This window comes from Staurois parvus, unplaced genomic scaffold (assembly GCF_062004578.1).
Source record: "Staurois parvus isolate SC_StPar_1 unplaced genomic scaffold, SC_StPar_1.0 ptg003158l, whole genome shotgun sequence".
Taxonomy (NCBI): domain Eukaryota; kingdom Metazoa; phylum Chordata; class Amphibia; order Anura; family Ranidae; genus Staurois; species Staurois parvus.
The window spans coordinates 1-13,122 of record NW_028320954.1 but is presented as its reverse complement, the minus strand read 5'-3'; the positions used below and the strand labels follow the sequence as shown (position 1 = coordinate 13,122).

General features: G+C 48.6%; 1 protein-coding gene across 1 annotated transcript in view; it reads right to left on the bottom strand.

Moving 5' to 3' along the window:
• The window catches only part of LOC149428530 (OTU domain-containing protein 7B-like), a 55,222-nt gene extending 49,887 nt beyond the window's left edge, over positions 1-5,335 (bottom strand). The window contains exons 1-2 of the mRNA XM_089667296.1: positions 5,329-5,335; positions 835-996 (exon numbers count right to left, since the gene is read on the bottom strand). Coding sequence (XP_089523422.1) covers positions 835-996; positions 5,329-5,335 — 169 coding nt within the window. The remainder of the gene's footprint in view (positions 1-834; positions 997-5,328) is intronic.
• Positions 5,336-13,122: the final 7,787 nt, after the last annotated feature.

Below are 13,122 nucleotides of genomic sequence, written 5' to 3'. Positions count from 1 at the left end.
GGGTACTTGAATTTGACAGGTACCCGCTCTTACTTCCGCAGAGTTGTTCTTTGATCTTACCTGTTCCTCGATCCAGCCGCGCGCTGTCTTCCCGGCTTTCTGTAGTGTGGGCGCTCGTCGGACAGCCGGATTCCCAGTGCGCATGCGCGAGAAGCGCTGCGCTTTGTGATTGGTCCGGCGGCTTCTGGGATCTGTCATGTGTCCCAGGTACCGCCTTACCATTCACAAAGAGCACTGCTTCTTCCGCATGCGCACTTGGGTCCCGGCTGTCACGCACACTACAGAAGCCGGGAAGACAGCGCGCCGCTGGATAGAGGGACAGGTAAGGTCCCACTGCCGAGCTGAGCGGCCGGCCCGGTATTCTGACACGGCGGCGGTGGAAATACCGGTCCGGCCGCTCTATATTCGCTCCATAAGACGCACTGACATTTTCCCCCCTTTTTTGGGGGAAAAAAAAGTGCGTCTTATGGAGCGAAAAATACGGTAGCTGTGAAATCCATTCCAGCCTACAGAATACTCCCTCTATTCTGATTGGCCCAGAGGTGTCTGCAGCAGTCCAGGAGAACTCACACACGTGCAATCATTCCCCTGACCTGATGTGGATCATCTCATGTCAACAGGTGACCTACATCATGAGCCTTGCAGAGTGCTGTCTGCCAAACCAAACCTAACCAGTAAAACAAAAAAACAAAAAAAAAACAAAACAAAAACAACAAACACAAAAATAACAAACAAAAACAAACAAAAAACAAAACAAACGGAAAAAAAAAACAAGCAAAACCAAAACAAAAACAACAAACACAATCCCACATAGGTTAAAAAAAAGAAATTCACCTTGTATATCATCTTGCCGCTGCAGCGCTGGCCTCATGGGTCGAGCTGAGTCTTGGGGTTTGTAACTTCGAGGGTCGTTGAAGTTTTGGGCTGGGCCGCCAGCATGTGGCTGCCGTAGCTGATCGTAGTCATTGACTGCTGCGTTGAAGTCCCATTTCTTACCTAAGACAAAAGCAAAAAAAACGTATATCATTAGAAACTCGGGATTTCATTCTCCGACAATCATGTCTCCTTAATACGTCTTGGCCGCCATTTTGTTGGTGGGTTTAGATTTTAAAGCATTTGTTCAGGCTATTAAAAAAAAACAGGAGCACAACTATTGTGGATTCGGTTTCAACACAGGAAAGAAAATAAAAATAATAACAATAAGTCACAGATCGATGTCCAAAGAAACTACAAAGAGGATAATATGCAACCAGTGGCCGTGGGAATAATAGGCGTAGTGGCATTGAGACCGCGTCCTGATCACTGATTCAGCATGGGATCATTATGTTGGTGCTTTACTCTATAACACGACAAGAACATTTATGCACTAATGCCGGCCATACATGGGTTGAAATTCGACCGATTTTTCGACCGAAAATCGGACCCAAGAATAATCGGCCCATTTTCGCTCTGTTAGTGGGTCAGCGGCAGCGGCCGATTTTCGTGGTTCCTCCCCTTTTCAGTGTTGGAAAATTTGTGAAAAACTACCGATTTTTGACTCGATGGTCAAATCGTACGATCGTTTTTCCGTAAAGAATATGCGCATGAGCCGTGACCTGGAAGGAACAGAAGTTTCGCCTGTTATATAGGGTGAACTTTATGACTTGGTCGGCCGATTTTCGAAATCATTGGAGGCACCATCGGATTACCGAGCGAACTACGTTTTTGATTTTTGGACGAAAAAGTGTTCGGAATTCGAACCATGAATGGTCTGCATTAGAGCTTCCAATCTAGGAGATATTATGAATGTGTAATTTTAGATTATAAAAACAAAGTAAAAAAAATTTAAAAGGGACCAATGGATTACCGAGCGAACAACATTTTAGATTTTTGGACGAAAAATAGTTCGGAATTCGACCCATGTATGGCCTGCATAAGGCAGGGGTGTCAAACTGGCGGCCCTTCAGCTGTTGCGAAACTACAAGTCCCATCATGCCTCTGCCTTTGGGAGTCATGCTTGTAACTGTCAATCTTGCAATGCCTCATGGGACTTGTAGTTTGGCAACAGCTGGAGGGCCGCCAATTTGACACCCGTGCATTAAGGTAACAAACCTTTAACCCCTTCACGCCGGCGCCTTCCAGCACTTTAAGGGGTTTCTGACATCAGGAGGCGGGGAGGGGTTTAGAGTCATGTGACCGCTATGATTGGCTGTCATGATCGGAAAGGTCGGGAACGTTCCGTGGGACGCCGACACGTGCTGGGTGTGCCCAGGGTGCGCGTTCTCAGCATGTTTGTTTACAAATGTTAAGCAAATATGCGGCCGCTTGGTATCAGCCGCTGAGAGGCCGCATATTTGGCGAAGAGGTTAATAAAATACATAATATTTCTGCCCACAAAGTCACGATAAAAACGCACGTTTTTCAGCATTTTTGCGTTAGCGTTTAGCTGTGTGTTTTTACACCCCCCAAATGGTTATAAAAAAAAAAATTCCAAAAATGCTGATTTGCTGCGTTTTACTGCGTTAGAACGTTTTACAGCTAAAAAACGTCTCTAGATACCACCTAGTTCTGGGTTTTTCTTTCCAGCCAAAAAATGCTGATTAATCCCTTCGCTCCGGCGCCTCCCAGCCCTGTAGGAGTTTCAGAAGCTAGGAGGCGGGGCTTAGGGTCATGGCGGTCACATGATCGTGAAAGGTCCCGATCGAAAGAGGAGATTGGAACCTGTGAGTACCGTATGTGTGTGCTGGGAGCGGGCGGGGTGCGCGCTCATGTCCTTTTTTTAATAGAATACAAATGAGCGGCGCTCTGTCTAGGCCGGGAGGCTGCACATTTGCGTTCGGCCTGCATGAGGAGGTTAAAGCCTGTGTGTGTATGGACACATAGGATAACATGCTGGGGGGGTTTACTGGCTGTAGGAAGAAAGAAAAAAAAAAGCCAAAAAGCAGCCGCTGTAAAAAAAAGTCCAGCGTGCACGAGGTCTTGGAGGTAAAAGTTTTTCTAGCTGCATGTGTTTGGATCTATTAAAGCAGCTACTGCGTTTCAAACCGTGAATATCCCTGAACTGACATATACCCAACAATGAAGGACAGCACTTTGCATTTGAAAACCCATTCTCCATGGTGTCACCCACAGCCTTCCTTGTTCTGACACCTAAGTGCCTGTGTCTGACATCAGCAGATGAAGCAGTCTCTCCATGATTAAATCTCACTCTGTGTATAGCAGTGACACCCGCCTGATTGATATCCTCTGCAAACACATGTGCAGCTCTTGTCTGCATGGAGGATGACGGATCCTGTTCATGACAACTGACTGTTACCCGCAGAGCTTTGACACTCACCACCAAAAACAAGGATCTCCAGAAAACCGTTACACAATATAGGAAGCAGAACTAAAAGGCAAAACATTTTTTTTTTACATTTTGGACACAGTGGAGATGGATTAGAACCCCCGCCAGGTGTTTATTGCCATCTGTGCCCCCATTAGGGAGACTCCCCCTCTCTACTGGTCCTGTTTATTATCATCAAAAGTGAAAGTAAAAGAAAACCCTACATTTTGGGTCGTCCCCAGAGAAGTATTAAAGGGGAAATCTTTCAATGGGGACACTAGTCCTAAAGGCCTGAGGGTCCCCAAGGAATTTCCTCTCACTTCCTGTGTTGGCTATGGGACAGGAAGTGAAGGAAAATCTCTCCAATGGGACACAGATGGAAAAACAACCCTTACAGGGGCTATGACCTTCCCTTGTTCTATACAGAATGAAAAAAAAAAAAAAAAAGGTTTTGCCTATAAAGGGTCCGGGGAGACCAGATATAGTGAATGCAGGGTCCGGGGAGAGCGGATATAGTGAATGCAGGGTCCGGGGAGAGCGGATATAGGGAATGCGGGGTCTGGGAAGAGCGGATATAGTGAATGCAGGGTCTGGGAAGAGCGGATATAGTGAATACGGGGTCCGGGGAGCCCGGATATAGTGAATGCAGGGTCCGGGGAGCCCGGATATAGTGAATGCAGGGTCCGGGGAGCCCGGATATAGTGAATGCAGGGTCCGGGGAGACCGGATATAGTGAATGCAGGGTCCGGGGAGACCGGATATAGTGAATGCAGGGTCCGGGGAGACCGGATATAGTGAATGCAGGGTCCGGGGAGACCGGATATAGTGAATGCAGGGTCCGGGGAGACCGGATATAGTGAATGCAGGGTCCGGGGAGACCGGATATAGTGAATGCAGGGTCCGGGGAGACCGGATATAGTGAATGCAGGGTCCGGGGAGACCGGATATAGTGAATGCAGGGTCCGGGGAGACCGGATATAGTGAATGCAGGGTCCGGGGAGACCGGATATAGTGAATGCAGGGTCCGGGGAGACCAGATATAGTGAATGCAGGGTCCGGGGAGACCAGATATAGTGAATGCAGGGTCCGGGGAGACCAGATATAGTGAATGCAGGGTCCGGGGAGACCAGATATAGTGAATGCAGGGTCCGGGGAGACCGGATATAGTGAATGCAGGGTCCAGGGAGACCGGATATAGTGAATGCAGGGTCCGAGGAGACCGGATATAGTGAATGCAGGGTCCGAGGAGACCGGATATAGTGAATGCAGGGTCCGGGGAGACCAGATATAGTGAATGCAGGTGGCCCAAAGAAAGCGGCCAGTGAAGTGAATGAATCCTGTAGAATAACAAAATGAAGACAACATAAAAAAAATGGAGAAAAGAAATACTAAAGCAGTGGTTCTCAACCTTCCTAATGCCGTGACCCTTTAATACAGTTCCTCATGTTGTGGTGACCCCCAACCATAAAATTATTTACCCAGTAATTATAATTCATGAGTGTCGTTTTACCTCCAATACTGCTGCTTTAAACACAGTAGCTGCTTTTAACAGAGTAGCTGCTTTCAACACAGTAGCTGCTTTCTACACAGTAGCTGCTCTTTACACATCGGAAATATGTGTTTTCTGATGGTCTTAGGGGACCCCTGTGAAAGGGTCGTTCCACCCCCAAAGGGGTCACGACCCACAGGTTGAGAACCACCGTACTAAAGGAAGAAAGCACCTTTGTTTAGAGCCAATACGATGCACTATAAACTCATCATAGGGTCCTAAATGGTGGTTCTACACCCAGCATCTGGCCGATCAGAGCCAATCAGCTGCAAGGGAACACTTTCTCTATGAAAACAGATAACTGCAACTTGAGGGCTCCCCGCACCCTGCAGCTGCAATGCGAATCCAATCCCTCGCCCAGCCGGTGGAACAAATATGTACAGTAGCTGTTGCCGGGGCCCCAGACTGCGATGGCATTCTTGGGTTACCAGGCTACACGTCTGGCTCGGTACACTGCATCTTTATTTAGTCTCACCTCCCATCTGGACTTGTTGGAAAGTCCCAACGTGATCCCCGCTAGCCAAGCGATGAGGTCACCGCTCAGCACAACGAGCACATAAATAAAAGGAACACTAATGAGGTCTGCTGTAGGCCGCCTGGCTATTCACAAAGGACGGTGGTGGAGGTCTTACATCATTGACAGGAAAGGTTACTGGCCACAGCTAGAGGAGCCATGGAGGCAAGTCCGGGCTTTTTCACATTACCGACCATCCAAGAGGTTTACTTTTAAAGCGGTAATAAACCCAAAAAGCAAACACATTAATTAGCTGCTTACCAATCATCAGATGTGATGGCTGCATTAGTTTTCCTTTTTTAAGGCTTTTTTCACTTGGTGATCTAGCCAGTAACACACCTCTTGTACTAGAGCGCCCCAATCCTGGATGAAGAAGCACAGGGGGCACCTTTGCCGGGAAGGGGGTTGTGAGAAGCACTAGCAGATTTAAATACACTAACAAACTGAATCCACTTGAAGCAGGACTGATTATCCCCATGACTTTTGGTGGGCACTAACAACCCTTGCAAGCGATAGTGGTTGCTCTTCAACTGCAGCATTTTGAGGGTTAAAGCAGGCAGTAAGAAGGTCAAACCGCCTTCTCACTGCCTGTCAGGTACCTCTGAACAGCGATCCAAGGCTAAACAAAAGAAAAACCCATTTTTCTTCCGTAAAAAAAAAAAAAAAAAAAAATGGATGAAAAACAGATGTAAACCGGACAAAAAAGACAAAAGAAAAAACGGGAAAAAAAATGGATGTGAACAGATGATGAAAACCCTGACGTGAACAGACAATGAGAAACGGACGCGAGCCGACGATGAGAAACGGATGTAAACTGATAAAAAACTGACAAACTGATGATGAAAAGGGGAAGAGAACTGATGATGAAAAGGGGACGTGAACTGATGGTGAAAAGCGGACGTGAACTGATGGTGAAAAGAGGACGTGAACTGATGGTGAAAAGCGGACGAGAACTGATGGTGAAAAGCGGACGAGAACTGATGGTGAAAAGAGGACGAGAACTGATGGTGAAAAGAGGACGAGAACTGATGATGAAAAGGGGACGTGAAATGATGATGAAAAGGGGACGTGAAATGATGATGAAAAGGGGACGTGAACTGATGGTGAAAAGGGGACGTGAACTGATGGTGAAAAGGGGACGTGAACTGATGGTGAAAAGGGGACGTGAACTGATGGTGAAAAGCGGACGTGAACTGATGATGAAAAGCGGACGTGAACTGATGATGAAAAGCGGACGTGAACTGATGATGAAAAGCGGACGAGAACTGATGATGAAAAGCGGACGAGAACTGATGATGAAAAGCGGACGTGAACTGATGATGAAAAGCGGACGTGAACTGATGATGAAAAGCGGACGAGAACTGATGGTGAAAAGCGGACGAGAACTGATGGTGAAAAGCGGACGAGAACTGATGGTGAAAAGCGGACGTGAACTGATGATGAAAAGCGGACGTGAACTGATGCGGTTTTTTTTTTTTATCCATTCAGTCACGTTTTTTCCAAGAATAAATGCAACACCCGTGTGAAAGGGGCCTAACAGCAGCAGAAGAAAAAAAAAAAAAAGTCAGGTCACCAGGCAGCCTGTGCTGTCTGCCAGAGCTATGTAAAATGAAGGACTGGATGGACAGGAAAAACCGCCTCCATAATGATCTATGCAAATGTCAGGTGTGTGTTGTGATCTGCCTGCCCAGAGGTGATCTTTCAGCTGATCACAGGCTGATACATAGATAAAGAACTCCCACTGACAGTGAGATTCCACGCTTCCAGCAGTAAAGTGAGCCTTCTCCATAGACAAACATGTTTACTGATGGCTGCCAAGCACACCTCCCTCCCTCCCTGCCGCCCCACGCAACAACCCAACACTAGAGGTCCCAGACACATATGATGCTACTGACACGGCCTACACGCCTCACACCGACACCCAGTGCCATGGTGTCATTGTCTCCATTCCTCAGCCAGATGGAAGGATGTGGCCGCAGTTCAGCACTCGGTCCAAGAAAACCGTTGTGTACGACGCGCACTCCACTACTACTGCACTTCGCTTGCAGCATCATTTAAAGTGTTACTAAACCCCGGACCCCGCATTCACTATATCCGCTCTCCCCGGACCCTGCATTCACTATATCTGGTCTCCCCGGACCCCGCATTCACTATATCTGGTCTCCCCGGACCCTGCATTCACTATATCTGGTCTCCCCGGACCCTGCATTCACTATATCTGCTCTCCCCGGACCCTGCATTCACTATATCTGCTCTCCCCGGACCCTGCATTCACTATATCCGGTCTCCCCAGACCCTGCATTCACTATATCCGGTCTCCCAGGACCCTGCATTCACTATATCCGGTCTCCCCGGACCCCGCATTCACTATATCCGGTCTCCCCGGACCCCGCATTCACTATATCCGGTCTCCCCGGACCCCGCATTCACTATATCCGCTCACCCCTGACCCCGCATTCACTATATCCGCTCACCCCTGACCCCGCATTCACTATATCCGCTCTCCCCGGACCCCGCATTCACTATATCCGCTCTCCCCGGACCCCGCATTCACTATATCCGCTCTCCCCGGACCCCGCATTCACTATATCCGCTCTCCCCGGACCCCGCATTCACTATATCCGCTCTCCCCGGACCCCGCATTCACTATATCCGCTCTCCCCCGGACCCCGCATTCACTATATCCGCTCTCCCCCGGACCCTGCATTCACTATATCTGGTCTCCCCGGACCCTGCATTCACTATATCTGGTCTCCCCGGACCCTGCATTCACTATATCCGCTCTCCCCGGACCCTGCATTCACTATATCCGCTCTCCCCCGGACCCTGCATTCACTATATCCGCTCTCCCCCGGACCCCGCATTCACTATATCCGCTCTCCCCGGACCCCGCATTCACTATATCCGCTCTCCCCGGACCCCGCATTCACTATATCCGCTCTCCCCGAACCCTGCATTCACTATATCCGCTCTCCCCGGACCCCGCATTCACTATATCCGCTCTCCCCGGACCCCGCATTCACTATATCCGCTCTCCCCGGACCCTGCATTCACTATATCCGCTCTCCCCGGACCCCGCATTCACTATATCCACTCTCCCCAGACCCTGCATTCACTATATCCTGTCAGTCAGTTGCTGGTGCAGAAAAAAAAGTTGCACATACTACATTTTTCCTGCACAGAACCGTACTAAAACATAGCAAACTGCATCAAAACTGTGTGTGGTGAGAACTGCAAGCAAAACCGTATCCGGAAAGCATCCGGAGTGCGTTTTTGTGGCGTGAACTGGCCCTTGGGTTCTTTTTGCCGTCTCTGACCCATCAGGGAGATTTCCTTTCACTTCCTGTCCCAGAGACACAGCAGGAATTAGGAGGAAATCTCTCCAAAACAAGGGGAAGTCCCCTGCAGGGACAGGGTGTCCCCATTTGAAGATTTCTTCTTACCTCCTTGTTCCTGTGTCTACCACTGTACTGGAGAAAACCATCAATAACGGAGGAAACTCCCCAGCAGGGGGGCCACAGGCAGAAATAAAAACCTGACAGGGGGGTCCCATTCTATAAAAAATTGGCTTTACATACACAAACTTTAAATAGCCGCGACTACCTACGGCGATTGGCAGGCGATGCAAACCCCGCTCCGTACAGGGACAGTGGGCCCATTAATGATGACAAAGGGCCGCATTATTCTGCGGTCAATTGGCCACCCGTCTCTCTATGAGGACGATCCGATCCTGGCCGGCGTGCAGGAAAGGACAAGTTTGCAGAATCCCGCGGCGCTGCGCGTCCCGTCATCTGAAAGGTTTCCTCTTCCTCACAATGAGCCTTTGTGTTTACAACACAACTTTCCTCTGTTATCAGGAGCCCGCGGAAGGTGTGGCCTGACATTCCTCCCAGGGAAGACCCCGAGGGCCCCTCTGCCCCAGGTGCCAGGAGTGCACAAGGAAGGCCCCCTCCAGCGCCCAGACTAAGCTGCCCACAGCAAAGCCTGCACGAGGATGGAAAGTTGGGCCGATTTAAAAGGAAATTCCCATGAGTAGAACAGAATGGCAACTGCCACTGCGGGCGCCCTGATCCAGGCTGATCTGCAGATCTGAGTAAGCATGCAGCCAGTAAAGTCTGCACTTCCAGCTGCATGCTTGCCAGGGCCAGAACGAGGTATTGATGTCAGGATTTCCAGAAGGGACGGCAGCCCCACCGAATGTCCATCGTCACAAGTGATCTCTGGCCAGGGGCGGACTGACCATTTGGAAACTCGGGCACTGCCCGAGGGCCCGGGGTCAGTAGGGGGCCCCCTGAGATGCCCCTGGTACCTTTTTCATAGGCTTTTTTGAGTGTGGGCAAGGAAACAGGGGCCCCATGATCCCCTATTGCCCGGGGGCCCCATGAGTTGTCAGTCCGGACCTTCCCTTCGGTCTCACCTAGTTGTACCGGCTCCTCTCCTGGACTGAAACGACTTGCTCCGATTTCACCGCACACTGTGAGCAGAAGCAGGTGGGCGCTATGGGTCTTACTGCCCCTTTTAATCTGCATGGTAAAAACACCATTGGAAGCTGCAGTAAGACCCATCCTGCCCATCTCATTTCCGAGGAGGACATCCAACATCATCTAGCCCTTTCTCCCCAGCCTGACACTCCCTGTCCCGTCCCTTTCATTTATTGGACTTCAGTTCTTCCAATCATAGAGGCTCAGCATTACCTAGGGTGGCAACTCATCCACGTTCAAAGATTGTCACAATTCCCACACTGCCTGAATCAGGGCTGAGGGCACTTGAGAGGAGTACTGAGGCAGGGTGCTGCGATGTTTTCAGGAAGCTATGTACAGCACCCTGCCGGCCAGCCATGATCTGTCTGCATTATATAGAGATGCACAGAGGCCCAGTGATGATGTCACTGGGACTCAAATAAGGTATGTAATGAAAAAAGAGGTTTACTTAAAGATTTCATTAGCATGACGATAAGGTGAAATTACGCTTCAGATTTAAAGTGGAACCACACCACATCTGATCACCACAGACCAAAAACACTCCTGTATTTTTAATATGCAATATTATGGGCAGCACAGTGGCTAAATGGTTAGCACTTCCACCTGGCAGTACTTGGGTCGTTGGTTTGAATCCCAACCACGGCACCACCTGCCTGGAGTTTGCATGTTCTCCCTGTGCCTGCGTGGGTTTCCTCCGGGTACTCCAGTTTCCTCCCACACTCCAAAGACATGCTGGTAGGTGAATTGTCTCCTGTCTAAATTGTCCCTAGTATTTGTATGTATGAATGGGAGTTAGGGACCTTAGATTGTACACCCCTTGAGGGTTAGGGACCTTAGATTGTACGCCCATTGAGGGTTAGGGACCTTAGATTGTACACCCCTTGAGGGTTAGGGACCTTAGATTGTACGCCCCTTGAGGGTTAGGGACCTTAGATTGTACACCCCTTGAGGGTTATTGACCTTAGATTGTACGCCCCTTGAGGGTTAGCGGCCTTAGATTGTACACCCCTTGAGGGTTAGCGGCCTTAGATTGTACGCCCCTTGAGGGTTAGTGCCCTGATGATTGGTGCCCACCAGTGCCGCCCAGCAGTGCTGCCAGTCAGTTCCCAGTGGTTGTGCCAGTCAGTGCCCAGTGCTTGTGCCAGTCAGTGCCCAGTGCTTGTGCCAGTCAGTGCCTAGCAGTGATCCCAGTCAGTGCCACCTATCAGTGCTGTCTATCCATGCCACCTCATTAATGCTGCCTATCAGTGCTGCCTATCAGTGCCCATCAGTGCAGCCTCATTAACGCACATCAGCGAAGGAGAAAAATTACCTTTTTCAAAAATTTTATAATAGAAACAAAGAAAATTTCCTTTTTTCAAATTTTTTGCACTTTTTTTGTTTATAGCGCAAAAAGTAAAACACCCAGCGACAAGTAAATATCACCAAAAGAAAGCTCTATTTGTGAGAAAAAAACAATAAAAATTTCATATGGGTACAATCTTGCATGACCGCGCAATTGTCAAAGTGTGACAGCGCTGAAAGCTGAAAATTGGCCTGGTAAGGAAGAAGGTAAAGGTGCCCGGTAGGCAAGTGGTTAAGTAAGGGCAGATGATTCCATTTACTTCCTGGAATTCATCTTCCCTTAGCCCAGGCATGCAGGCAGAAAGGTGTGCTTAGCTTACAAAACCCCTCCTCCCCTCCTGAAGTCTCCAGGGATGTATGAAATCATTTGCCTAGGCATGGAAACCAGGAAGTAACTGGAGAAATGTAAAGAAAAAAAAAAAAAAAACTTAAAACGAGCACATAATATACTTGCCTATCTATTCCTAATTCCAGGAGCATAAGCAGTAAAAATAGTCAGTATAGACAGAGTGACATTACAGTTACATAGTTAGTCTGGCTGAAAAAGTCCATCCAGTTCAACCATTAAAAAAAATATATATATATATATAAAAATAAATGTTATATCCAGTTATGTTCTGTGTATCCAAGAAAGAATCCAGGACTTTCCTACAGCAATCCACTGAGCTGGCCACAACCAACTCTTGAGGGAGTCTATTCCACATTCTCACAGCTCTTACTGTGAAGAAACCTTCTTTAAAGCGATTCTAAAGGTTCATTTTTTTTCTTTGTAAAACAACAAACCTGTCTATACTTACCTACTGTGTGCAGAGATTATGCACAGAGCAGCCCAGATCCTTCTCTTCTCAGGTCCCCCCGCAGGCTCTCCTGATGGGTGCCCCCAGAGCAAGCAACTTGCTATGGGGGCACCTGCTGCTCCGTGTGTCCATTCCCACACAGAGTCGTGGCTCGGCCCCCGCCTCCTCTCTCCTTCCTTATTAGCTGACTGGCTGTGATTGACAGCAGCGGGAGCCAATAGTTCCCGCTTGCTGTCTCAGCAAATGAGAAGGCAGAGACCTGGGACAGCCGAGGCTATCATTCACATGGCTGGATCATGATGAGGCTCAGGTAAGTACTGAGGGGGCTGGGGGGAAGGTTTTTTACCTTTATGTATAGAATACATGAAGATAAAAAAAAAAAAAAAAAAAACGTTAAGCCTTTACAACCACTTTAGGTTGGCCAAATATTCAGCCCTGAATAGGAATACTATTATGACTAGTTACTGTATGTCCTGATTATATCCAGATCACTCAACCTCTATTAAACACATCATTAAATATACCCCCCCCCCCCCCAATTTAATGTTCCTTAAAACCTGACTTTGTATCAGACTCTGAAGTCACTCTACAGCAGAGCTCAGACTGGGAAAGCAAGAATCAGCACAAGGAGCAAATCAGTTCTGTCACAGTACAAAGTGCACGCTGATAGTAGGCGAGAGCAGAGTGACAAGAGAGATGAGCTCATCCCTAAGCTGCTCATCCTTTCACTGTCCAGTCACAGGCTGGGAAAGGCACAGGACCTGAAGGTGTCAGAACTGCAGTAGCGTACAAATCAGGTCTCCTGCCCTTCCAGACAGGGCTGTGCTGTGTGACAGGGACTGGAAAAGCTACCAATCGTGCGGCAGGTAAATCTGCTCTGAGATCCGTATTATTCTGTGTATCGGTTTGCCTCGAGTTCAGCTTTCAGCTCACAAAGAGGAAGACAAAACGTGATCTGTAGAATCTCCAGTATGTGCAGAATCTGCGCCTTCAGGAAATCTGTCAAGCTGAGCTCCGAGGTGCGGCTCAAGTATTTTAGGACACATGTCTGCGAACTGCACCGACCACATGGAAGGCAGATCTCAGATGTCTGCGGACTTCACCTCCGCAACATCTCCAAGATACGCCCGTTC